Raw genomic sequence first — 27,147 nt, 5'->3', positions numbered from 1 at the left:
TTTGTTAAGTTGTAATTTAAATGACAAACACAAAGGAGGGGGAGAGTCCAAATCAAAAGTTCAGAGACTAATAAGTGCATTTGTTTTTCCATCTGCATATGCCATGGTAAATGTATCTAGGTACAGTGTGAATTTGAGCACTTTTTTCTAGCAGGTCTATAATTATAAATTAAATCAGGCAACTGTCCTGCCTTAATATGGAAACTACATGTTTAGTAACTAAAAGTATATGAAACCTTTCTAGCACTATTTGTATAGCATGTATAGCACTGGTCAATTGCAAGAAGTGATCGAAAACTGCACTCAGCATGGAAGAGATAGGAGTTAACACAACCCTTCAGTAAATGCAAATAGTAACAAGTAAAGGCAAACATTTGAAAGTGCTGTGGTCATCAGCAAAAAAGGCTTCTGACAAGGAAATGATTCATTAAGTTATACTTTAATATGAATCTGAAGCTGGGAAGGTGGGTGCTCTAATTCCCAACACTTCAGTGCTCAATCTAGAAGATTGGTCTTGAATGTCAAAGGTTTTGTGCGATACAGAAAATGCACATTACAAACATCTAAAGGCTAGACTGGTTCATCACAGAAGCCCCAGACTCAGAGGAGTTGCAGCAAAGACTTAATGTGGACTTCTCCCTCTCTGGAGGCTAGTTTGAACCCTGGCAGAAATTAGAGCAACCCCTAGGGCTGTTTTTCTGTATCTTTTTACAAAGAAATAATTAGTTATGTTTTCTGCGACTCCATTACTTCCTGTCTTTGCCTCTTCCTTGTTTTTCTTAAAGGCTAATCATATCTATTAGGTCAGCCTTTAGTTTTAACCATTATCTTTACCATTTTAGAGTCAACAATTTCATCTCAGTTATTAACTGGCCAGTTTTCTCTCTTTTTTGTTTTGTTTCCTCCTTGATTTACTTGTAAATTCCTTTACTAATCCACTTATTCCCTTTGACTAGATATAACTAATTCTACATTGTTGCAGTCATTATAATTACCTAATAAGTCTTACTGGCTATATATTCTTGCTTGGGTCCATCCCCAGTTTTTCCACTGCCAGCCCTGGTTCTTTTTACAATCATTGCTAGGTGTGCTACAAGTCTGTGAATTGGCCTAAATTTTCAAGCCGATGTGTGCAAAATACTTGCATGCTTTTGCAATGTTACTTTGAAAACTGGATCTGAAATGTAAATTTGGTTCACTCACATTTACTGTCGTATGTACTTCCCCAAAAATGGTTCTATTCTAGAGATTCTAAACTTCAGCCAAATTAAAATTCTCAAGACAGGGCATTAGAAACACAACTACAAAACCTGATTATAATATGATGCTTCCTGTTTCATGTGAGAATCTCCTATTATATGTAACAGTGAAAATGTGCTCCATATACTAACATGGAATACTATAAGTAGTGAAATTTCTTTTTCAAGAATAAACCATGTTCCCGTAATGAGTTAGGTATGATTGTTCTATGAAGTGTTTCCATCCAAAGAGCGACATTAAAAAAAAAATCCATGAAATTTTATAAAGCAGGAAGTTTTGCTATATGTTGCAAAGAAGGACCTTTTCTTTTACAGAACCTAGATATCAAATGCAGAAGTCAGTTTATTCAGGGGAAATTTTGAATTCTGTTAACTAAAAAAGATCACCTCAACATGAACAGATTTTACACAAGTGAATTTAATCATCTTCCAATCAATCACAATAGCCCTCAGCTAAGTGAGAGTTTTGTTTGTTTGCTTTATAACCCTAGTGACAAGCCACTAAGGCCTCCAGATTATTCTTCAAAAGAGTTATTTTGTCATGTTTCCTGGCTCAGTCTTTACCACTGCTAGCACTGTAATCAAATCTTAAAAAGAAGTCCATGGTAGCTGCTGGGTGCTTGGCACCTTGGAAAATCAGGCCACTGTAAGGATTTACAAGGCTAACATAAGTTAGCCTTGTAAATCCTTACAGTGCCCTGATCTCTCTCTCTATATATAAATATATCTTTGTCACTGTACCCAGTTATGGGTCTTTAGTGCTACCCTGGTGGCACCAAAGGACCATAAAGCTAGCTTACCTGACCACCTGGAAGTTGCCCTGGTGTAAGGGGAATTTTTGGATGGGGCTGAGCTGGCATATTGGTCCTATGCCTCCTCCCCTGCCCCCCACAGCCCAACACCAGGAGCTGTATTTTGGGAAAGGGAGAATGCCACAACACTGCCTATTCCTGGCTTGTAGAACAGACCCTTGAGGCCACAGCAGGCTACTTGCTCTAATATATATATACCAGGCGCTGAAGGGGGCCTTGGCCAGCTCCATGCAGATCCACCCAGCTCAGCCAGAGGCAAGGAGCTCATTTTCATAAGCTTTCCTACCCCTGCAGCCTCACAGATTCCCTTGGTGGAGATGGAGAAGTATTTTTTGATCTTCAGCATGAAAGACAGCATCCAGTCTTCTTTGATTCATGTGGCACAGAAAGCAAATGCCTCTGAAGGATCAAAACTTGCTACAATATATATTCATGTTAAAACAAAGGGTATGAAATCATTCCCTCCTTCACTTACCTGTCAAGTCCCAAGCTCAATATTTTGTATTTTCTGTGTATCTGCAGATTCAATCCACAAAATGTGATCAAATCCTGAACCCAACAGTCCTTACTTAGGAAATCCCTTACTGAAGACAACAGACATTTTACCAGAGCGAGGACTTCAGTATTTCATCTATTATGCAGGAACTAATTATTAATTTTAAGTTTACCCCTGCTACAGTTCTATTATTTTTCAAAAGCATTACTGCTCATTCTTTAAGGAACCAGGGAAAGGGGGGAAGAGAAACTGATACAGGATAGATATCAGAATGAGCATTTACTTTGGATCAAAAATAGTATTCCCCACCCCACACAACCAACCTTAAACAAGAAGTGAAACACTCCAATAAGTCTGTTAAAAAAAAACAAACTGCATGGGCATGTATCCGAGATAAAATCTGCATTACAATGATCTGCTTTAGTGATAAAATAGATCAAATTTCATTTTAAAAACATCTTTCGCCTTGTAAAATGTAAAAGTTTACTAAAGAAGTGGCCAGTTCAGGAGAAGGACAATCTTTTCATAACTAGGTTGCTGGTCTGAATCCAACATGGGTCAGTGGTGACAATGTACCACCACAGCTTTAATACTTTCCCCACTCCTACTAGCCAGGCTGAAACACACTGGTACCCTGAGCCACACCCCCGACTGCCCCATATCTCATTGGTCAGGTATCACCCATTCCTGTCACCCAAAGCTCCCAGGGTCCTGAGGGCTGAACACTGAGCCAACCAAAATGCCAACTGCCACTAAATGAATCAATCAGTGCTGCTCTGCCCCCACCCAATAAATCATTTTATGTCGGCCTCACTGAGGTTCCCCTCCTCCTGGATGACACCAAAATCCATTCTTAAACAGGAAGCAGCCAGCTGTGGAAGATCACCAGTGATGGGCTCTTTGTCTGCCACCATCCCAGAAAAGGTTTCTGTTGGGACAGATTCCTCTTTTGGGGAGGCACAAACACCCATCAAGGAATTCCCACCCCCGTAGCCCCAACCTTCCCAGCATGCCCTAACACTAGCAGTACAAAAGTTAAAGTTAAAAGGTTACATTTGCCTCATTAATTTCTTTAAAATAAAGGAGTGTTAATAAGAAATAAAGTTCAATTACAAATTCAGGCATATTAAGAGGAGACATCTGGTGGCAGCAGAAACTCACACTTCCTCAAATGATGCACTGGTGCTTGTGAAAGCCTTGAAGAGCAAGCTCCTGCACGTATGCATACCATGTCAAGATACAGCAAAAGAGGTTAGCAGAAAAGTCAGTACAAATAGTGAAGCACTTGATTTAAAAAAAATCCCTCGTGGATTCCAACGTAGAAGGCAATTTGGGTTATGGAACAATATTTAAAATTGATACAGTAAATACACTACTAGGACAAACTTGACATTTTTGTAAAAAATTACTGTAAAAAGATACAAATGTTATGCCTAATACCATATACAGCACAAATAAAAAAATGTGGCTACAAAAGCACTGACATGTTTTATAATGATTCTAATATGCTTTCTGACCAATGTATCCAAGTGTAGAGAATAATGAGGAGACTACTATTATATAGAAGATTAAGCCTCTTTAAAGAAAAAAAAAGAATGACATTGGCCAGCTTGGTTTGCATTTGCACATGAACATACTATATGTTTGTACAGTGCACAGCAAAAGAATTACCCTTATCCAGATTAGGGCCTCTGTTATTGAAATACAAGTTAATAGTAAAAGAGTAATGAAGTACTCTACACGATCAAGGAGAAACTCAAATGTGTAATCCCTTAAGTGAAATGGAGTGTAGTTTTATTCATTTTTCAGATATAGAAAACAATTGTGTTAATATATAAAACCAGGGTGGATAAAAATCAATGATTTAAAAAATAAATAAATAAAACGCCAGATTTTTTTGATAAAATGCTTTTTGAAGAAAAAACCTATCTAAAGATAGTTTTAATTAAGATAAATTATAGCTTAAAGATATCTCATCGTGGAATAGGGATTATAAATTCTAATTCTATAGTGTGAGACAATATATTCATATCCAATAGTTCATGGATTAGGGACCTAATCTTATGTGGTGCCAGGAGCTTCTGTATAGATTATTTAGGTTAATCTTTCTATCTACCCAGTAGGACTCAGTGCAGAAGATACCATCAGAGATGCTTAGTTTAGCAGTTCTCAAACTGTGGATTTGTGTCTCCAGAGATAACGTTGTTAACAGCAAAAATGGTTGTTGAAGTTTTTTCGAAGCGTTTTTTTTAAAAAAAAAAAAATAAAATTTCATTTCACTATTTTAGTTAAAAACAATTTTAACAAAAACAAACCTGATTTTAAAAAACTTGAAGGTTTAACTAAATTCAAAAATTCATATGCTCGTTTTGTTAAAATATTATGTTTGTTGTTGAAGAAAAAGATCCAGAATATATAACATTGTTGTTTTAGTTAAATAAAACAGTTTAAATGTCTGTCTGGTGATATTCTCCTCCTAATACAGCATGGCAAGAAAATCCTCCAAATATTAATGATTAACCTGTTGAATTGGAGATAGTTCACCTCCCGATGACTTCATAAATATCTGCTTCAATTACCTTTGGTAAATGAAATGACCAATCATTCATTTTCTGATATAGCTGTAAAACTAATCTGAAAAGTTCTCAAAATAAATCACTTTAAAAATATATAGTCTGCACCTTCTAAAAATGAAACTTACATCTATCTCTGAGTTGTGAAGAATATGTATTAAGGTTATAACAACGAACAAGAATGCACTTTTATGTAGAAATACATGATTAAACCGAGTCTTCCTGACTTGTGATTTAAATCAATTGATTTAAATCAAATCCATCCTGTGTAAAACTATAATCCAACCCCCAATGCCGGGGATATGAGCCATTATACTAACTGGGAACCATCTCAGCCAGTCATAGTGTTGGAATGCTATACATCTACTGACATATTTCTCACTTATCCAATCCTGCACACTTCAATTGGCTGAGAGTAATCAGATTTGCATAACAAGTGTATAGTTATTTATTAATAACCAGACAGTGTGCAAATCCATGTAATGATTACTTAAATGCCCTGAGCAAAATGGAACACAAGGATTTATATAATCACTGAATGGCTATTTCTTCATATACATATAACGATTAAGCAAATTCTCCTAGTCCCACTGGTAGCTACATACAGAACATCAACATGCTCACAAAGAGCATGGTACCTACAATTTCTGCCCTCCACCTACCCCATCACACCACAATTTTATTACACATGTTATAATGACCATGATGTATAAAAAATGCAGATTTTCTTCTAGTGTAAAAGTGTGCATCTAGGAAAAGAGTTCAGTCACTACTGAAGTCATCAATTTAATGAGGAAAAATACAAAAACACAAGAAACTCTTAAACTCCTAATTACAGGCCCAAACTGTCTCAACAACTTTTAAATAAGACCATGATTACCATGGGTGGTGTTCTTAAAAATTAGTGGCATGGCATAGCCCTACATTTTTAAAATCCACTGTATCAAACCTAAGAGTAAAAATAAATAGTTTGTACAGAAAGTACAGGCTGGCTGAGCATTTCAAAGGAGCCAAAGGAAGTTTAGTGCCTATCTTCCATTGCATTTCACTAGGAGGTAGGCACCTAAAAATGGAGGCTTCTTTGGAAAAAATAAGTCATGGGACAGAAACTCTGTCTTTATAGATTACTTGAAGATAATCAAAACAGCAAAAGCTGCCTTCTAACAGTTAAGTCTGCACAGAAGATGGCTGTCTATAAATAAACATGGGCTTTTGGAGTAAGTGTTCACTACCAGAATGATTCAGTTAGCATAAAGAGAGCAACAGCCTGTTTTAGACAAAGATGAGAGAAGGAGATAAAAAGACTAAATTAATTTAAACAAAGAGGTCTATTGATACTGCCCAAGGACTGTATTAAGATCATGTTTGGTAAACAAGAGGCGGGTGGGACCAGAAATTAGACCTAATTGGAGGACAAAATAATGAGGGCATGAGCTATTCCATTTTCACCCTTTTTTGGGGCCCTTTAAAAGATTTTTTGGGGGGTGGGAGGAACACGACTACCAACACTACAACAGCCACTGAAGAGATTTTTCATTATAATGCCCAGAAATTGGCACACTCCTCACTATCACTGCTGCATCAGTGAGGGTCCCAACCTGATACAGGTGAGATCCTGCTCTGTCTTCCCTTCCTTCATGTGCCCCTTTTTGCACAGCCTGTCTCCCAACTCTGGCCCCGGCCCATGCTATCTTAGAATCATAGAATATCAGGGTTGGAAGGGACCTCAGGAGGTCATCTAGTCCAACCCCCTGCTCAAAGCAGGACCAATCCCCAACTAAATCATCCCAGCCAGGCCTTTGTCAAGCCTGACCTTAAAAACCTCTAAGGAAGTAGATTCCACCACCTCCCTAGGTAACCCATTCCAGTGCTTCACCACCCTTCTAGTGAAAAAGTTTTTCCTAATTCCAACCTAAACCTCCCCTACTGTAACTTGAGACCATTATGCCCTGTTCTGTCATCTGGTACCACGAGAACAGTCTAGATCCATCCTCTTTGGAACTCCCTTTCAGATAGTTGAAAGCAGCTATCAAATCCCCCCTCATTCTTCTCTTATGCAGACTAAATAATCCCAGTTCCCTCAGCCTCTCCTCATAAGTCATGTGCTCCGGCCCCCCCAATCATTTTTGTTGCCCTCTGCTGGACTCGCTTCAATTTTTCCACATCCTTCTTGTAGTGTGGGGCCCAAAACTGGACAGTGTACTCCAGATGAGGCCTCACCAATGCCAAATAGAGGGGAACGATCACGTCCCTGGATATGCTGGCAATGCTCCTACTTATACAGCCCAAAATGCCATTAGCCTTTTTGGCAACAAGGGCACACTGTTGACTCATATCCAGCTTCTCGTCCACTGTCACCCTAGGTCCTATTCTGCAGAACTGCTGCCTAGCCAGTCAGTCCCTAGTCTGTAGCAGTGCATGGAATTCTTCTGTCCTAAGTGCAGGACTCTGCACTTGTCCTTGTTGAACCTCATCAGATTTCTTTTAGCCCAAGCCTCTAACTTGTCTAGGTCCTTCTGTATCCTATCCCTACCTTCCAGCATATCTACCACTCCTCCCAGTTTACTGTCATCTGCAAACTTGCTGAGGGTGCAATCTACAGCATCCTCCAGATCATTAATGAAGATACTGAACAAAACCGGCCCCAGGACTGACCCTTGGGGCACTCCGCTCGATACTGGCTGCCAACTAGACATGGAGCTATTGACCACTACCCGTTGAGCCTGATGATCTAGCCAGCTTTCTATCCACTTATAGTCCATTCATTCAGCCCATATTTCTTTACCTTGCTGGCAAGAATACTGTGGGAGACAGTATCAAAAGCTCTGCTAAAGTCAAGGAATAACAGTCTACTGCTTTCCCCTCATCCACAGAGCCAGTTATCATCTTCCACCTATCCTCTCTCTCTCAGCTTTTCACCTGATCCTGAAATTAACTGCATTGCACCATCATGGCGAGATGAGACAGCCTATCCAGTTCTGCTCAGCCAGAGAAGGACCAGTAAAGGCGAGCGACCTGACCAGACCAACCAAATGATGTCTCTGCCCATGGCGGCAAGTCAGGATCCAGAGCAATAGCCATTGTGGCCAACCAACCGTCCGAAAGCATCTGTCCATGAGTCATGACTGATTAATTTTCTAGTGTGTTTGCCAGGGAACTAAGCAGGCTGAAGTCTTTGTGTGCCGAAGTGTTTAATAGTGGACAACAGCTGGCACCTTTAACTCTTTGGGCCCACACTAGCAGTGTTCTGTTAATTTAGATGGAAGGTAAGTCTGGATGATCTTGTGCCAGGAATCTATGCTATCCATTTAGAGAACCTTGCCTCCATGATGGCTCTGCAACTAGTGTTTCTAGTCAGCAGCACAAGACCATGTGAACTGACTAGCAGGGTCTCCCTTGAGCCCTGGCAGTCCTTATGGCCACCCCCACTGGAAAGCTGGGGAGCAATACAAGAGACATTCTAGTGGTCAGAATTATATTCTTTACATCTAATTTCCATGAACCAGAAGAGAGATGAAGGCTTCATCCCAGTTGTTAGGATATAGATATTCAGGCCTGTCTGTAAAGGCCTATACTCTAAGAATTTAGGTGTATTCTTATCACTTGGCTAGTGATAGAGGTATAAAAGAAAGAATCAAAACCACTGTCTGCCAGTGTAAGGGCCTTCTCTTACTGTGACAGTTTGTGGCCCTGTGCTTAGGCTCAGGCCTTTGGCTAAGCAGCAGAGGCAGCCATAAGCTGGGAAGCGAACGGTCACATCCTCGCATTCCAAACTAGTCACATTGAAATAAGGTGCTATTGGGCTGTTAGGCACTATCAGGACAGGATTGTATTCCTATCACCTCCAGAGAAAGGGAAGTGCCTAGAAAATGTAAAAGGAAACTTAGTTTGATAGCATCCTGTCTGGCAAGAACTCACTTATCAATAGCTGGGATGTGAAATCCTCACTTCTGTATTGTTTTGTCATTATAGTTCCCACTTTGCAGTTGTTTTTCTGTATAATCTCTGTCTGGTTCTGTGATTGTTCCTGTCTGCTGTATAATTAATTTTGCTGGATGTAAACTAATTGAGGTGGTGGGATATAATTGGTTACATAATCATGTTACAATATGTTAGGATTGGTTAGTTAAATTTCAGGAGAATGATTGGTTAAGGTATAGCTAAGCAGAACTCAAGTTTTACTATATAATCTGTAGTCAATGAGGAAGTGACTGGGTGTGGGTGTGGGTGGGGGTGGGCATGGGCATGTGGGTGTGTGAGATGGGAACAGGGAATGGGGATAAGAAAATTGGAATCATGTTTTGCTAAAGGGGGAAATGGGAACAGGGAATGGGAGTAAGGAAGTTGGAATCATGTTTGGCTAAGGGTAGGAATGGGAACAGGGACACAGGTGTAAGGCTTTGTGGTGTCAGAGCTGGGAAGGAGGATACTAAGGAAGGAAACTGGAATCATGCTTGCTGGAAGTTCACCCCAATAAACATCGAATTGTTTGCACCTTTGGACTTCGGGTATTGTTGCTCTCTGTTCATGCGAGAAGGACCAGGGAAGTAAGTGGGTGAAGGAATAAGCCCCCTAACACCAGTCTCCACCCACATCTGCCCAGTCTTTGCCATCTCCTCTGTGCATAACCTCTATAGGGTTGCCAGGTGTCCGTTTTTCCTATCGGAACGCCCAATCAAAAAGAGACCCTGGCGGCTCCGGTCAGCACTGCTGACAGGGCCATTAAAAGTCCTGTCAGCAGCACAATAGGGCTAAGGCAGGCTTCCTGCCTGCTATGGCTCAGCGTGGCTCCTGGAAGCAGCGGCATGTCCCCACTTCAGCTCCTATGTGTAGGGGCAGCCAGGGAGCTCCTAACACTGCACCTGCTCCAAGTGCCAGCTTCGCAGCTCCCATTGCCCTGGAACTGCAGCCAATGGGAGCTGTGGGGGTGGTGCCTGAGGACGGGGCAGCGCACAGAACCACCTGGCCGTGCCTCTGCATAGGAGCCGGAGGGGGAACATGCCACTGCTTCTGGGAGCTGCTTGAGGTAAGTGCCGCCCGGAGCCTGCACCCCTGACACCCTCTTGTGCCCCAACCCCTTGCCCCAGCCCTGATCCACCTCCCAGCCTCCGAACGCCTGGGTCCCAGCCCTGAGCACCCTCCTATACCCTAAAGCCCTCATCCCCAGCCCCACCACAGAGTCTGTACCCCCAGCTGGAGCCCTCCCCACACACTACAACCCCCTACCCCAGCCCTGATCCCCCTTCCACCCTCTGAACCCCTCAGCCTCAGCCTGGAGCTCCCCCCTGCACCCGAAACCCCTCATCCACAGCCCCACCTCAGAGCCTGCACCTCTAGCTGGAGCCCTCACCACCCCTACATTCCAACTCCCTACCTCAGCCCAGAGCCTCCTCCTGCACCACAATGGCAAATTAGCACAAAGGGGGAGATCCTACCTGGAGAGGACCCTATGTGTAGTGCTAGGGGGCATAAGCCTGGAGCCATTTGTCCAAGAGATTAAACCTCTGTGCTATTCTTTACAGTCACACAATTCAACCTCACTTCTACAAGAAAACGTGAGTGAAATTAAAATAGATTTTTCCTTAAAAGCAGCCAAAAGGATGTAATAAGCCCTTCCAAGACTTATACTTTAAAGTTAGTCTGCAATTCTTCAGAGTAAGAAAACTACTGAAGTTCAATTCAGATGTGACATTTTTGGCGCAAGATCGTCTATTTTATCTATTTTCTAACAACAGATTTCTTCCTGGAACAGATTCACTTTTTACATATCACTGTTACCACTTTAAGAAGGACTCTTTAAGAGAGCGACTTCAGCAATACAATGAGAAAGGTTTGTTACAGACAGTGTGTCCAAAGGCTCTGATATCCAGCTGCAATACTGCTAATAGCACACTAATCAAGTTATCAGCAATCTGGAGAATGACAACACAATTTTTACTCAGCTGTACTGTGTGTCCATGATAATAAAACTAGTTTCTCATTAACTACTGCTTTTCTCATTTCCACCCAATGTAAATCACAGACCATTCATTTGCTATACTGGGCACTAACAACAACATATTAAAGTTATCTTTATATTCCCAGATTATTCCATGCATTCTTAACTTTATGAGGCCTGTATTGTTTAAGTTTTGTCCTGCCTTGTGGTATCTACAAGCTCAATTCATAGATCACTGAACCAAGCCGCTGAAATCAATTGTTAACAGAGGTAGATAGATGAAACAGAAAAATTCTGGATACAGGTTTACAATTCAGCATATTGATACAGGTTTCAGAGTAGCAGCTGTGTTAGTCTGTATTCACAAAAAGAAAAGGAGTACTTGTGGCACCTTAGATGAAGTGAGCTGCAGCTCACGAAAGCTTATGCTCAAATAAATTGGTTAGTCTCTAAGGTGCCACAAGTACTCCTTTTCGTATTGATACAGTTGCTATGCGAAATGGCTTAATAGGCAAAAGAAAAATTATCACTGGTAAGAAAACAGAAATTCCAGTCATTGTAAAGTGAAATTTGAATTCATTGACAAAGACAGTAGTAAACCTCATTCTACATCGCTTTAAAGTGTAAAGCAGGACTCTAATCTTCATCTACTTTTATACATAAGGTTGTGAAGCTCAGCTCTAATAATACATCACATATAAGGTTTCTAATGACTACACCACTTTTTAAGCCTCCTGCCCCCCAACACTGTTACAGGTCCTACTTGATTAAAATGAAGAATTAAAACACAATGATGTGTAGAATTGGTCATGTCTCCATCCAGAAGTGGAGGGGAAGCTGCTGTGGGATGGGGAGAACAGAGATGAGAAGTGTGGCCCAGAAAGCAAGCAGAGCCCAGTCTGGCACAGGGGCAGTGCTAAGATTCCTGTCACTCCATGAACACAGACAACAGCAAGACAAGTAGTCAACTTTTTATTTCTGGTTTCAAGACATCTGCTGTGCAGCTCTTGCCAAGATTGCACCTACAGAGATCTTATCATAAATTAAAGATACCCTTCCTTGATGGCATCCCCAGTGATACCACCCATCCTCCAGCACAGATGACCCTAGTAGAATAGGGAGTTGAAACCAGCATCCCCTATCCTTGTGGGGTCACAGCCAAACCAACTAAAACCAAATACTCTTACACCCAAATGCTGTCCCCAGATACTTATTTACTTTAGTTGGAGTTGATAAGGAGACTGTGACCTCCAGAACAGAAATTTGGCTCTCCAAATCTTAGTATTTTAACTGGCATTTTAAACAAAACACATATTTTTAATAATTATCCTACATTCTTTATGTGCATATAGTTTCTAATGAAGACAGCTGGGGACTTATACATAAATAACTACATATTAGTACACATGCTCTCCACCTTTATATTGAAGCTACTGAAGAAGCAAATGATCATAAGCTCGTTCACTAAAGGGCCAAATTCTGAAGGCAAAAAAGGCATCCTTTGGGGGAAGTGTGCAGCCAGTAGATCCACTGAGAAATTAATGTCTCATCCCATCCTGGATGAGCAAAGGGCCCTGAGGCTGTAGTAGTGGCTGTGGTGTGATCCAGAGGTTTAGCGCGGGAGGGGAATGGATGCCTTCCCAGAAACTATGGAAAACCCACACAACGCCTGTTCATCTGAGCTTTCTGAAACAGTCATGACTGGGTTCAAATGTATTAAGATACTGTACTCTGCAACAGTTTCTTTATCGCGGGGCAAGCAGCTGGTCACTTCTAAGGGAAAGCTTTCAGAATGCTAACTGCTGGCCACTAACATGTAAGTTATTAAGAGAATTCTTCTTTTCTTGACTTGTGGTGCCAAACTAAAAGTTGTATTTTTTTTCCTCAGATAATATTTCACAAAGATCTCAAAAGACAAGCACAAAAGGATTTTTTACTACATTGATAAAATATCACCAGTGCCAGGATTTCATGAAGCAGATATTCCTTTAGGAGTAACAATATTCTGAACTAGCCATTCATTGAAATATATTTACATTACATGCTTCATTACACCATCTTTCCAGTGGTCCATCAAAATTATGCCTGTAAAATCCCACAGTCAAGATCCCCTCCTGCAATACAAAGGAAAACAAAGAGGCACAGAGTGGCAGATAAGACCCCAAAATCAAGGAAAATGGGCTAAAGTAGCAGTGTCAGCTAAAATTCATCAGCCTCCTTCCCCTCAGAGACCTGCTAAAGTCCCTCCACAAGACCATTACACAGGTAGGGCATCACAGATTAAGGAGAGGCATGTCAGGCCAGAGTGTGGGGGAAGCCAAAGCAACAGTCATTTTCACATGACAAACTCCTTGACTAAGCAGCAGAAATACTACCAGAAATGGTGCCACCAGCATCAACGAAGTTAAAATACCACTTGCAAAATTAATCTTGATACTGTGTCTTGTAACCTACTAAGGGGTGAGGGACCTGCACTGCAAAGGGAAACAAGAAAGGGGCAAAGAGCAGCATGGAGGGACTGGCACACTTCACAGACTGCTAGGACCTGCTGTGTTGGAAGCAGCATTCCTTGCAGATTTGCAGGTTGCATAGTTTCAAGGCAATATCCCTATCCTCTTCAGGGAGGATGCCTTAGCACAGTCAGGTCATGGTCTATGAATAGTGCTCCTAGGCTGGGTGGATAAAAATCAATGATTTAAAAAAAAATTTTTTTAAATGGATATTTTTAATTTAAATCTGATTTTTTTGATAAAATGCTTTTTGAGGAAAAAACCTAACGATAGTTTTAAGTACATTATAGCTCAAAGATCTCTCATCATAGACTAGGGATGATAAATTCTATAGTATTAGATGATATATTCATGTAACGTTTAAGAAAAGTTTTGTGAATGAGTTCCAATAGTTCATGGATTAGGGATCCAATCTTATGCGGTTCCTGGGGCTTCTGTACAGATTATTTATGTTAATCTTTCTATCTACTCAATGGGATTCAGTGCTCAGTTTAGAATAGGGTTTCCCAAACTTGGTTCGTGGCTTGTTCAGGGGAAGCCCTTGGCAGGCTGCAAGACGCTTTGTTTACCTGAGTGTCCTCAGGTACAGCTGCTCGTCACTCCCAGTGGCTCCGGTTTGCCGTTCCCAGCCAATGGGAGCTGCGGGAAGCTATGGCCAGGCCCACGCTGCTTCCCGCTCCCACTGGCCAGGAACAGCGAACCACAGCCACTGGGAGCTGCGAGCGGCTGTACCTGCGGACGCTCAGGAAAACAAAGCGTCTCGCGGCCCACCATGGGCTTACCCTGAACAAGCCGCGAACCAAGTTTGGAACCCCTGGTCTAGGAGATACCATCAGAGATGCTTAGTTTTGCAGTTTTCAAACTGTGGATTTGTGTCTCCAGAGATAACATGCTTGTTAACAGCAAAATTGTTTTAAAATAAATAAATAAATATAGAGAGGTGAGAAATAACAGACCTCAACCCTATTGTCCCTCTGCAAATTTGTGTACACAGAGTCAATCCCTTACCTCTCTTTGGGTGTCTGGCTGGTGAGTCTTGCCCACATGCTCAGGGTTTAGCTGATCGCCATATTTGGGGTCCGTAAGGAATTTTCCCCAGGGCAGATTGGCAGAGGCCCTGGGGGTTTTTCACCTTCCTCTGTAGCGTGGGGCAAGGGTCACTTGCTGGAGGATTCTCTGCACCTCAAAGTCTTTAAACCACAATCTGAGGACTTCAATAGCTCAGACATAAGTTAGGGGTTTGTTACAGGAGTGGGTGGGTGCGTTGTGCAGGAGGTCTGACTAGATGATCATAATGGTCCCTTCTGACCTTAAAGTCTATGATTCTACGATTCTAAGTGCAAAGTTTCAAAAAGTTCAATAAACAGAAGATTGTTGGGGGCGGAATAGATCTGGACAAGGAGAAGAAGTCTGGAGATAAATGTGAGAAGGGAGGGACAGGCGGTAGAAACAAAAGTGAAACTATTTGAGCAGCATATACCAGAAGTCTTGAGGTCTTTCTGATTTGAGATCTACCATACCATTTTCTCACTAGAAGGGAAAACCTATAATGGCAGCAGGCTGTAAAAGAGACCCAGTTTGGGAATATTTTAATGAAGTTACCTGTGGGTAAGACAGGCATGCGTGCAAAATGCAAACAGTGCAACAAAGAAATGCAAGGCCTGGTAGCCTGAATGAAACAACATCATGAGAAGTGTCCCTTCTCAGGAGGAAGCTGCACTGAAGATGATGAAAGGAACATGACTGAACATGCAGGATCTTCAGCTTGGTAAACTTTTTTATTTCATACTTCTTTCTTACGGACTGCCCGTCTTCCTTCTGGACTATTCTTGAATTCTCATGTTTGAGCAAAAAATATAGTTGTTACTCTATGGTACTAGCATTTTAGATGCAGTTGTGATAAAAAATAAATAGCTGAAATAGGCAGATCTTCCTTTTACAATTTCACTTTTAAAGTAGTACTGAGTTTCAGTGAATGCAATGAGTAATACTAAGTGGTCATGTTGGTTGTGAGCCCTCCAATTTGGAGAAGTGAAGGTAATTTGAGGACATCAGTTCTAACAGATTTTAGCAAATAAAATTATCAGGAGTGAGTGAGTGCAGCACAGGCGACAATGCTGATAACACCCCACCCTTTGGGTAACCTGGTTGACGACTACAGTACAGCTGTTACCAGATCAATCATGCTTGCGTGGCACAAGGTTTAAATATGTTTGACATCAAGACAATACAGTTAATTGATTTCAAAAGAATTAATTATTTAAATGGCTTGCTCTTTCATGATTTTGAGTAAATGGCGGTTGGAGTCCCTCTTGAAAGCATGAATTTACTTCTAAAATATTAAGTTTATGACAACAAAAATTGTGGTCTAGCAGCATTAAGCAAAACAATCAAAGAGACAAAAATAAAGACCAATATGTTATTTTAACAAATACAACTGATGATCCACAATAAAACCCAGATCAGTGGTTCTCAAACTTTTTTTTTCTGCAGACCACTTGAAAATTGCTGAGGACCACTTAATGAGCTTTCCAAATGTTTGTATCATTAGCTAACTATTGTAAAGCGCATTGGATAAAAGCGCTATCTAACAAACACATAATAGTAATAAATAATAATAATAAACTTTTTTTTGTTCTACAAATAAAAGCACACAACTCATATTTTCATATCAGTAGTTTTACCTTTCTAACGCGATGGATGTGCCCTCTCTCCCCGGCCACAGCAGCCTCCAAGCTGGGGCTGGGAAGAAGGGCCGTCTCTCCCCGGCAGCCGCAGCCCTGGAGCTAGGGAAAGTCACCTCTTTCTCTGGCTGCCACAGCCCTGTACATCCCAAATTCCCCCCACCCCCTCTTCTCACCCTACTGCCCCCTCCCACCTACCCCCTATTCCCCTGAAGGCCACCACCTCACCTTACACGTGCAACTTCTCCAGGGTCCAGGCACCTAATTAGTGGAGCCACGCCTGCCCTTCATTCTCTCACGTGCGGCTGTCCAGATGCGCACCTTAGAGGGAACTATCCACGGACCACCTGAATGGAGCTTGCAGACCACTGGTGGTCCATGGACCACAGTTTGAGAACCTCTGACCTAGATGATTTAGAATATTTCATGCTTATAAGCACACTGAAAGTCATGTACAGAAGAATTTAGAGTGTTTTAACAAGTACTATTTTTCTTACCAAAAAGAAATTGGCAGACAATTGTAACACTTAATTTTTTATATATCTGCTGTGTGTGTGTATTCTGGCCACAACTCTGCAAACACTTAAATACATGCTTAACTTTAAGCACATCAGTAGTCCTTTTGATTTCAGGCACTTTGATTAGTGGTTAATTCATTTTATATACAGGTAGGGTAAACATGTACTTTAAAAAAAATGGGAGCAAAGTACATCCTTTTAAATTTGGCTTGTGAATAGTGTTTTTAAGGAACTTGTGACTGGATTATACTTCTAGACTACTTAACAGAGCCAGGCAAATAATTTAAAAAAATATTCACCACGTATCATTTCTGTCAAATAATTTTTTTAACAAACATTATTCAACCAATTCTGTGGGAAACTAGACATTTGTGTCAATGGGTAGTAATGGCACAATTAACTTTTCTTTCCTAAAACAAAGGTGTTCTACTTCAGTAATACCCATATTGCACAATTCCTCTGACCTGATAATCAGAGCTACAGAAGAATCTACAATTTACCAACAGAGAACTAAAAGAAAATAATGTAACTGCTCATAAATGTAAGCTATTATTCTGTATAGTGTTGCATTCATATAGGATATATGATCAATACTGGTCTCCTCTTCCAGTCACCAATAAATAAAATTAATAAATAAGATTGGTGTATTGTGATAATCCCTCCCTTCGTCACCATCAGCTTGGAGATTTACATTGGTAGCTACTGTTTATAGGAGCTGTATCCCTAATTCTTCAATACTTTAATGGAAGAATAGGCAGAAAACATTTTCCCTTAATCAACCAAAAATCATCCTATTGACAAAAGTATTATTTAAAAATAATATAAAGCTGGTTTCTGATTAATTTTTAAGCAGGAAATAATATCCAACTACCAGGAATCTTAGAAGCAAGCACCCATTGCTTTGATATAATGAAGTGATAATGTCATTAACACTGGAAATTGTGACCAGAAAATTTTTCTGAAAGATTAACATTTATCTATTTATTAAAAATAAAGAAAAATACATGTATTAGAAAGTAACACACAATATCAATATAACATTTGACAAAGAAATAACATCTGAGTCAGACAAGTACAAAGAAACCTGTTTGTTTAAATGTTAAAGAAAACAAAGGCTCAGTGTTTATTTTTATCAAACTTTTTTACAGTTTCTTTAACAAAATTTGCCTTGTCATTCCCTCAACAGCCCAGGATTTAATTATAACTTTTCACCTTGGGCTATCAATTTTCCCTAAGATGGTAATCAATTTCCAGGAAATGCCTTACTACCTCATGTTGCGCATATTTTATGCATGTAAGTTAACTCACATGAGAAGTCGCTTCAGTAGAGTTACTCGTATGTATGTTTGCAGGATCAAGCCATTACATCCCATTATTTATTTCATTATCACAATATTTTAAAATAAAAATCTCATGTTTACAATTATTTTAATTGGCACAATATTATCTGTAATATTTTCAGTAAAATTTGCGCAATTATAACTAAGCAGTATCTACAAGAAACATTTTCTACCATCTAAAGTTGGCTATGGGACCACAGCTTCTAATTTTCCCCAGGAGTGCTCAGCCCCAGGCCCCACCCGCACTCCACCCCTTCCCCCAACCCTCACCCTGCCTCTTCCTGCACCTGCTTCGTCTCTTCCCTGCCTCTTTCTGCCCCCTCCCCTGAGCATGCCCCATCCCAACTCCTCCTTCCCAGTGCTTCCTGCATGCCGCAGAACAGCTGATCTGCGGTAGGCATTGGGAGGGAGGGGGAGGAATTGATTGGCAGGGCCACCGGTGGTCGGGAGAGAAGGTGTGGGAGGGGAGCTTGGCTGCCTTTTTCCCTGTGGGTGCTCCAGCCCTGCAACACTCAGCAACATAGGCTACCGTAAAAGCTAAAACCTGTCCTCCATTCCCTATAAGGACTTTTCATAGAATACTGAATCATGTTCAAGGTCTTAGCCTTTACGTTCAACTGCTCCATGGCCTGCGCCCAGGATATCTAAAAGATCCATTTAAGCTCCAGGATGCATACCAGAGGTGCTGGAACAGGGGGAGCCAAGGGGCCATGGCCCCATCATTATTAAAAGTGGGAGGGCTATGCCCCCCACTTTTTACCGGCCATAAGGGTGAGCGACGGGGGGCGAAGAGGAGTGAGCGGTGGGTGGAGCCTCGAGGGAAGAGGCCGCATGGGTGCTCGGGGAGAAGGGGCAACACTGAGACTTGGAAAGATGGTTCGGTTGCCTGTGGCTCCCTTCGCTTTTAGGGACCTTCTGTTGCCCCAATACGTAACATGGTCAACAACTACGCTCCACTGAGACAATTAAACTCATATTAAGGGTAAAGCTCATCTGTGCAGGAGACAAAGCTTTCTTGGGGGCCAGCCCAAGACTTTGAAATGAACTCCCCCAAGAAATAAGAACCATAATAAACCCTCCATTTCAAGTGCAAGGCACATTTCTTTGGCCTTACCTTCTCTGACAAATACATAGCATGTGTGAATATTTAAATAAATGTATTTAAATAAATTCCAAAACAAAACACTCTACTACACACTTTTGCCCCTGGGGAGAGCATGAGAGAACAAACACATGACAGATGTTAGTCACATTGCTTAATGCACCACTGGAAGGCACTTAGATACGAGGGCAGGGGTGGGCAAACTTTTTGGCCCGAGGGCCGCATCTAGGTGGGGAAATTGTATGCAGGGCCATGAATGTAGGGCTGGGGCAGGGGTTGGGGTGCTGGAGGGAGTGTGGTGTGTGGGAGAGGGTGCGGTGTGCAGGAGAGGGTGTGGTGTGCAGAAAGGGGCTCAGGTGAAGGGGTTGAGGTGCAGGAGGGGTGTGGGGTGTACCAGGGGGCTCAGGGAATGGGGTCGGGGTGCAGGAGGGGTTCAGGCTTCGGCCTGGCGCTGCTTACCTGGAGCGGCTCCAGGGTGGCAGCGGGGCTAAGGTTGGCTCCCTGCCTGCCCTGGCCCTCCGCCACGCCGCTCCCGGAAGCAGCTGGCACCACGTCCCTGCAGCCCCTGGGGGAGGGAGGGCAGAGGGCTCCGCACACCACCCTTGCCTGCGGGTACCTCTCCTGAAGCTCCCATTGGCCGCGGTTCCCCATTCCCAGCCAATGGGAGCTGTGGGGGGCAGTGCCTGCAAGCGAGGGCAGCAGGCAGAGTCTTCTGCTCCCAACTGCCCCCCAGAGGCCGCAGGGACATGGTGCCGGCCACTTCCAGCAGCAGTGTGGGGGATCTGTGGCAACACAGGGGTGGCAGTCCCGTGGGCCGAATCCGGCCCACGGGCTGTAGTTTACCCACCCCTATACTAGGGTGATGGACCATGGTACAAGAACCTGCATACTTTAAAAGTCTCAGGTTTCCAGACACTATACTTAAATATTGCTTCTATTTCATTCTTTTACCCTCTTCTTCCACTTTCCAAACTAATAATGTTCTTTGCATGATTGTGTGTGTAATTTTAAAAAAAGCTATAATCATGATGCTGCTGTTCTTTGCTTGACTACATATATAAGGTCTAGTCTATATTTAAAATTTAGATTGACAGAGCAATGTTGATCAGGGGTGTGAAAAAATTTACATTCCTGAGTGCCACAGTTAAGCTAACCTAACCTCCGGTGTAGATGAAGCTGGGTTGAATTGAAGAATTCTTCCATCAATTTAGCTACTGCTTCCTGAAAAACTGGATTACCTGCATTGACCAAAAAACCCCTTCCGTCTATGTAAAAAGCATCTACACTATGATGCTACAGCAGCATAGCAGTCGCTTTGCAGTTATGCCACTGTAGTGCCCGGACCATATACATGGCCTAAGAATGTGTGCAATTAAAGAAAAAAATCTATTACCATGATATTTTTAAAAACTAAAGAATATTGGATCAAACTTTGCTCCTAGATTTACACTAGAGGGCAGAATTTGGCCCATTCCTACTACAAGCACTGCAAAATGTAGTGTCATAAGTTATGACACCATGTCAGAGCTGGCCATGCCTCAGCCATGCTCCGAGTCCTGGCACACCAAGAGCTAACATGGACGTTGACCCCTTTTCTGCCCCAGGGTTATGCTATTCAGAGTTTCTCCAGGTGCACGCTACTGGTGCCATCTTACGGCTGTTGTTTTCCACAGGGCATAGGTGCTGGAACTGGGGGGTCCCGGAGGTGCTGCCTCTCCCCATGGCTTGAAACAGTTTCCATTATACACAGGGTTTACAGTTTGGTTCAATGGCTCTCAGCACTCCCACTGTACAAGTTGTTCCAGCACCCCACCGCAGGGCTGGTACAACAGGATGCCATCGCTAATAGATCGGGGACGTTCCTGATTGCGGCTGCCTACGGGGGGCAGGGGCTCTGGAACAATTTGTACGGGTGGGGGTGCTGATGCCGAGAACCACTGAACCGAACTGTAAACCCTGGATATAATGGACACCACTTCAAGCTGGGGGGGTGTGTCAGGACGCCTATGACAGGGGCTGCACCCCTGGCTACCCAATGTGCCATTACTACACGTACAGCCAATAACAATAGGAGGATGCCGTCTCCTACGGCTCCTGACCCTTTAGGGAGGAAATTTCTGCCTTACCCTCCCTCCCCCCCCCCCCCTTACCAGCAACCCCCAGAGGCGGTAGGTTTCGTTTCCTCGCAGCGCTCCCCACGCCAGCTCCGAGCGCATCTGCCGCCTTCAGCGGGGGAGGGGCGGCCGGGCGGACCCTCCTTGCAGCCGGCGGCGGCGCCCCAGTCCCTGCGCTGCGCGCCCCGGAGCCCCGCTGGAGCGGGAGGCAGATGCGCGCGAAGGGGGAGGCTCTTACCAGGAAGCCGGGCTGGTCCCCCGGCGCAGGCGGCTGGGGCTCGCATCCGCTGGACGGCGGCGGCGGGCGGGGGCTGCGAGGGGCGGGCGCGTTGCAGCGGGACGCGATGCGAGGGGCCGAGCCTGAGGCGGGCGCTCCCCGCGGCCAGCTCCCGGTGTAGGGGGATGCCCTGCCCGGCCACCTGCGTCCCGCCCCCCCCTCCCGGGCGCGCCAGCGAGCTGAGCGCGCAGGCAGGGCGTCCCCTCCCCCGCAGCAGCAGCAGCAGGGCCGGGCCGCCCCACGCCCAAGGCGGTGCGGGGCTCAGGCGCCCCCAGCCCCTGCTGCAGAGGAGAGCCGGTTCGGCGGCTACGGACGCGAGCCCGCCGCAGTGAGCCGAGCCGCGGCCCCCGGCAGGGGGAGGAGGAGCTGTGCAGCCCGCCCTACCACTCAGGAAGCAGCATGGCAGGAACAGCCTCCCCCTCCCCGCTGCCGGTCCGGCTGCAGGGAGCGAGCGTGGAAACGCCGCCTGGGAGACACGGGGCACCGTCCTCCCCCCTGGAGCCAGCGCCAGAGCTGGACCCCGGCGGGGGAGCCGCCCCCAAAGCACAGGGCAGGGCTAGCCCCCGCCGCGGGAGGCCGGCTGGAGGCGATGCCCGCAGGGGACAGGTCTGGGGCAAGGCAAAGCCCCCGCCTCGCACCGAGTTCCCATCTTGTCCCCTGGCCGCCTCCTGCCAGATCTTGTGTGGACCGTCCTGGCAAGGGCCTGATGAGCCTGCAGACTCTTGCACTGTGAATAACTGCGCCCAGGCAGGACGGGTTCAGTGGAGGGACTCGCCTGATCAGAACTATGCAGGTTTGCAAGTATTTGCAGGATCACGGCCCACGTCAGGCTGGTGGGGGGCGCTGGGCCCTCAATGGTGTGTCTCATCTGTTCCATTCACCTCCTCTGGGTTCAGTGTGCTAATTCAGTTAACCAAAGACTTAATAAAATGTATTTATGGACTGGTAGGTTATGTGTTTTGTCTGCAAAATGTAAAAAAATATATTTTTTTAAAGGACACTGTATGAACTAAAGAAATAACATGTTGAGAAATGTGTTAGGAGAAAAGGCAACACACAGGAGGCAGTTAAATGAAAATAAACATACCACTATATGCAAAAAGAAAAGGAGTACCTGTGGCACCTTAGAGACTAACCAATTTATTTAAGCATAAGCTTTGGTGAGCTACAGCTCATTTCATCGGAGCATCCGATGAAGTGAGCTGTAGCTCACCAAAGCTTATGCTCAAATAAATTGGTTAGTCTCTAAGGTGCCACAAGTACTCCTTTTCTTTTTGCGAATACAGACTAACACGGCTGTTACTCTGAAACATACCACTATATGAATCCGGCAAGCAAGAAGATTAGCTTCAGAAGAATGAGAAAGGAAGGGATTTTATTCTCTCTCTGGTAATAAATTATAAGCACCCAGATTAAACAGGTTGGATAGCTGATAAAGTGCAGGTGTCCTGTGCCTAGCATAATTTTCTCTCTTAACTCTTCTTGTTTATACTCTTGGCACATACTTCTTAATGTGCAGCAGCAGTCAGAAAAGCTAACAATATTAGGAACCAGTAGGAAAGGGATAGATAAAACAGAAAAGATTATAACACCACTGTGTAAATCAGTGGTACACCCACAATTTGAATATTTCAAGCAGTCCTGGTCACCCCCCTCACAAAATATAAAATTGGAAAAGGTACAGAGAAGAGCAACAAAAATGATTAAGGGTATGGAACAGTTTAGAATCATAGAATATCAGGGTTGGAAGGGACCTCAGGAGGTCACCTAGTCCAACCCCCTGCTCAAAGTAGGACCAATCCCCAATTAAATCAGCTTCCATATGAGGAGAGATTAACAAGACTTGGACTTTTCAGTTTAGAAAAAGATGACTAAGGATATTATGATAGAGGTCTGTAAAATTGTGATTGGTTTGGAGAAAGTGAATAAAGAGATGTTATTTACACCTTCACATAACACAAGAACCAGGGGTCACCCAATGAAATAGATAGATAGCATGTTTAAAACAAAAGGAAGTACCTCACACAATGCACAGTCAACCTGTAGAACTCGTTGCCAGGGGTATTGTGAAGGCCAAAACTATACTACGGTTTTAAAAAAAACCGAGAGAAGTTTATGGAGGATAGGTGGCAATTAGCCAAGATGGTCAGGGATGCAACCCCATGCTCTGGGTGTCTCTAGCCTCGGACCACCAGAAGCTGGGAATGGATGACGGGATAGATTACCCACTGAGTGCCTGTTCTGTTCATTCCCTCTGTAGCACCTGCCATTGGCCACTATTGGAAGACAGGATACGGGGCTAGATAGACCATTGATCTGACCCAGTATGGCCGTTCTTATGTACTGTACTAGCAAGTATGCTCTCCTTAGAAACCCTCTGTGTCTGCAGTGCTAACAGTAATACAGAGCAGGTTATTATATCTCATATTGATACTATTATTTAATTAATGTCCAATACAGTATGTGCAAAGTGCTTAAGCTGATGTATCAGCTGACTGTAGAGTTTTCAATTTAAGGCCCTGATTCTGCAAAGATTTACATGTGTGCTTAAAACCTTATGCACTGTTGTCACCGCTAATTCCCCACTCTGGCACTTCGCATGCAGAAGGTGGGGGCCCGCAAGGATTCTAAAAATTAATACTGGCCACTCCAGGCTTGTATTAAACTCCCAAGGTTACAGCTTTTCTCTAACCTTGGATTGGTAGATGCTGCCACTACCTAAGTGCAGAACCCCTTTGGAGAGCCCAGGAAGGCGCACTTGGGAATTCCTTCCTGTGGGGTACCCTCAAGCCCTTTCACCCCCCAACCCACTGGGGAAAAGCTGAGAAAGGTGGGAGGGAGAGGAAATCAGCTGTTGCCACCAGCTAATTAAACATGTGCACAAACCTCTTAAAACACAAAAATCCAATTCTGTTCTTTAAAAAGGTAAAAAAAAAATTAATAAAAAAAGAAAGAAAATACATCTGGGAACTCAGGCTATTGCTAGATTTTAAAGAGCAACTGCAAGGATTAAGCATGAAGAATAGCTTTCTTGAGGTCCGGCTTAAAGGTTACCAGCAAAACAAAAGCACCTGGGTTTAGCACAGAGGAGTCCACAAGCCATAAAGAGATAAACCTAATTGCATCTTCCTAGACATTCCTAATCTACTCACATATCTGGGGTTTTAAATGAGTAGTTTCTACGAATCATACTGATGATTCTTTCATATCTGGCCCCAAGCTTCCTACAGCATAGCTGTTGCCCTGTCTGCCTCTCCCCCGGAGAACCAGACAGACAGACAAAAGGGGAGTCTTGTTTCAATTTTAAAAAGTTCTAGCCTTCCCATTGGCTCTTTTGGCCAGGTACCCACTCACTTCCTTTTACCGATGCATAGCAGTGAGACTGTTTAACCCTTTACAGGTAAAGAAATTAGAGAACAGCTACTAAGAGGGATTTTATAGCTACTGGTTGTCTGAGTGTCCATGAAAGGAAGCTTCCTCCCCAACTGTGAACAGACCTATTGAAATCAATGGGGACTATTCAGTGCACAAAGTTAAGCACATGTATACATCTGAGAGATTGGGCCCTCTGCAGGCCTTAGACCCTGGATCCTGCAAATGGTTCCATGAGTGGACTTTTGTGCCTGCTCAGAGCCCTATTGACTGTGTGGATTCAGTTGTATGATCTGGGCCTAAACAGATAAAATCCAGACGAAGAACAGGGGAACAAGAAGCAACATGAAAGCAAAGTGACCGCAGTAGCTAGTTCTAATTAGTTCAAGTGAAATAGAAAATATAAAATTTATCCTTCCTCTTTCCAATGGCCTGCCCCTCCACACAGGTCAGAAAAGGAAGGATAGTCTAGTGGTTAGGCACTAACCTGGGATTGAGGAGACTTCTGGTATGATCTTGGGAAAGTCAGTCTCTTGGTTTCTCAGCGGTAAAGTGGGAATAACCGGAGCTTTGTGAGTGTAAATATATTAAAAATTGTGAGATGCTTAGCTACTGCGGTGAAGGGGGAAAACCATATTTGTACCTAAGGTAGATACATGGGGTCTAGTTGTGGCTATGTTCCTAAATTCTAGTGGCTGGTTCAAAAAAATGTGTAGAAAGGATATCATTTCCTATTATGTTCTCTAGGAGTTTTCCATAGGAGATGAAGAGTGAAGAGAAGTACCATAGATTGGAAGAGCTCTTCCACCCTGTCTAACGTAGCTCAGAAGAGTGGTGGTTCTGTTATGTCAACATTACTTTAAAAGCAGTCCAAAGAAGTTTCCCTGCCTTCTGAGGATCCATCTTTTTGTGCAAACAAGTGCCATTGCAATCTATTTTAAAAAGACTTTTTAATCCTACTACAGAAAAATGGTTTTGACTCAGTCACTGATTTATGAGTCCATAATGTTGCTTTATTTTAACTATATTTATATTTTGATCTGGAGGCAGTATGTATATTCAGTTGTGCTCTGGTGAAACATTTATCTCATGTCCTGGGGAAAGAATGCAATGATTCCTTCAGTGGGGGTTAACATTACATATAATGAATGTGGGCAAACGGGGTAATATACACAGAAAAGGAAAGGTTGGTTTAGTAGTCTGTTTTAATTAAAACCTACACAAGAGAATCAATAACCAGCAATGAATAAAACACACTAACAACAAATTTATCCAGCCTTTAAAATTCCTGATAAAAAAAATTATATGTACTGTAGCAAAGATGACAGTTGTTCAAATAAGTAATGTAATATTCTGATGTAATATGTACTTTGCACACTTTGCTACACCTGCCACTATTTATGGTCTTGTGGTAAAATTTGGTAAGGAAAACTTCTTCTGATGTCCATATATGTTATCTTTCACAGCTGCTGGTCTCACTTTACAGCATCAGGGACCAGGCTGACTAAAGCACAGCCACACAATTGGCCTGATCCTACAGCCTTTACTCATATGAATAATCCCATTGACTTCAGTGAGACTACTAACGTGAGCAAGGGCACCAGGAGTGGGCTCATTCTTAGTTCACATTTTAAAAAGTGGAAGGGTGAGATTCAATCTGGCCTCGTGTAATTACAGTATTGCCATTTCTTAACATTCCAGAATCATAAATCAGGGTCCCAAAAATCATGCGATTGTCCTACAAATCATGAGATTTAAAATATTATGTTTGGGTTCTTTTTATTTACCTTCTGGTTTTTGATCCTCTTAGTGCATGTCTACACTGCAGTTGGGAGTGAGCCTCCCAACATGGTAGACAGACTTGTGCTAGCACTAAAAATAACAGCATGGATGTTGCAGTCAGGCTTGATAGCCGGAGCTCTGTTGTGAGCTGCAATGCACATATACATGTCATATATATATATACATATAGAATTTATGTCAGGGTGGGGTTTTTTGTTTTTGTTTTTTTGCAAACTCAGTCATAAAAATAATGTACAGTTGTCTCTATTCTTTACTGAACCTAAAAAGAATAGAAACAAAAAAAATATTCTTGTCTTTTATTGTTGTAGCTTCTTTTGCTTGCTTTTATTTTTTTAGACTTGCTATCTAG

At 43.1% G+C, this 27,147-nt stretch overlaps 1 protein-coding gene across 5 annotated transcripts in view; it reads right to left on the bottom strand.

Annotated features, from left to right (window-relative positions):
• The window catches only part of STAMBPL1 (STAM binding protein like 1), a 41,960-nt gene extending 19,967 nt beyond the window's left edge, over positions 1–21,993 (bottom strand). Inside the window, exons 1-2 of one of the 5 annotated variants that reach the window (XM_084632937.1) lie at positions 21,585–21,993; positions 16,501–16,677 (exon numbers count right to left, since the gene is read on the bottom strand). Coding sequence is in view for 2 of the 5 variants with exons in the window: in XM_084632938.1 (XP_084489064.1) it covers positions 21,383–21,448 (66 nt within the window). In the remaining 3 variants the exon portion in view is untranslated. Of the gene's footprint in view, positions 1–16,500; positions 16,678–21,382; positions 21,545–21,584 lie in introns of those variants that run through there. The other 4 variants (XR_014712285.1, XM_084632936.1, XM_084632938.1 and 1 more) reach the window with 4 other exon arrangements.
• Positions 21,994–27,147: the final 5,154 nt, after the last annotated feature.

Source organism: Lepidochelys olivacea, assembly GCF_965140295.1.
Source record: "Lepidochelys olivacea isolate rLepOli2 genome assembly, chromosome: 7".
NCBI classification, from domain to species: domain Eukaryota; kingdom Metazoa; phylum Chordata; order Testudines; family Cheloniidae; genus Lepidochelys; species Lepidochelys olivacea.
Note: the sequence above shows the minus strand (reverse complement) of the source record. Positions and strands in the feature narration are given on the sequence as shown.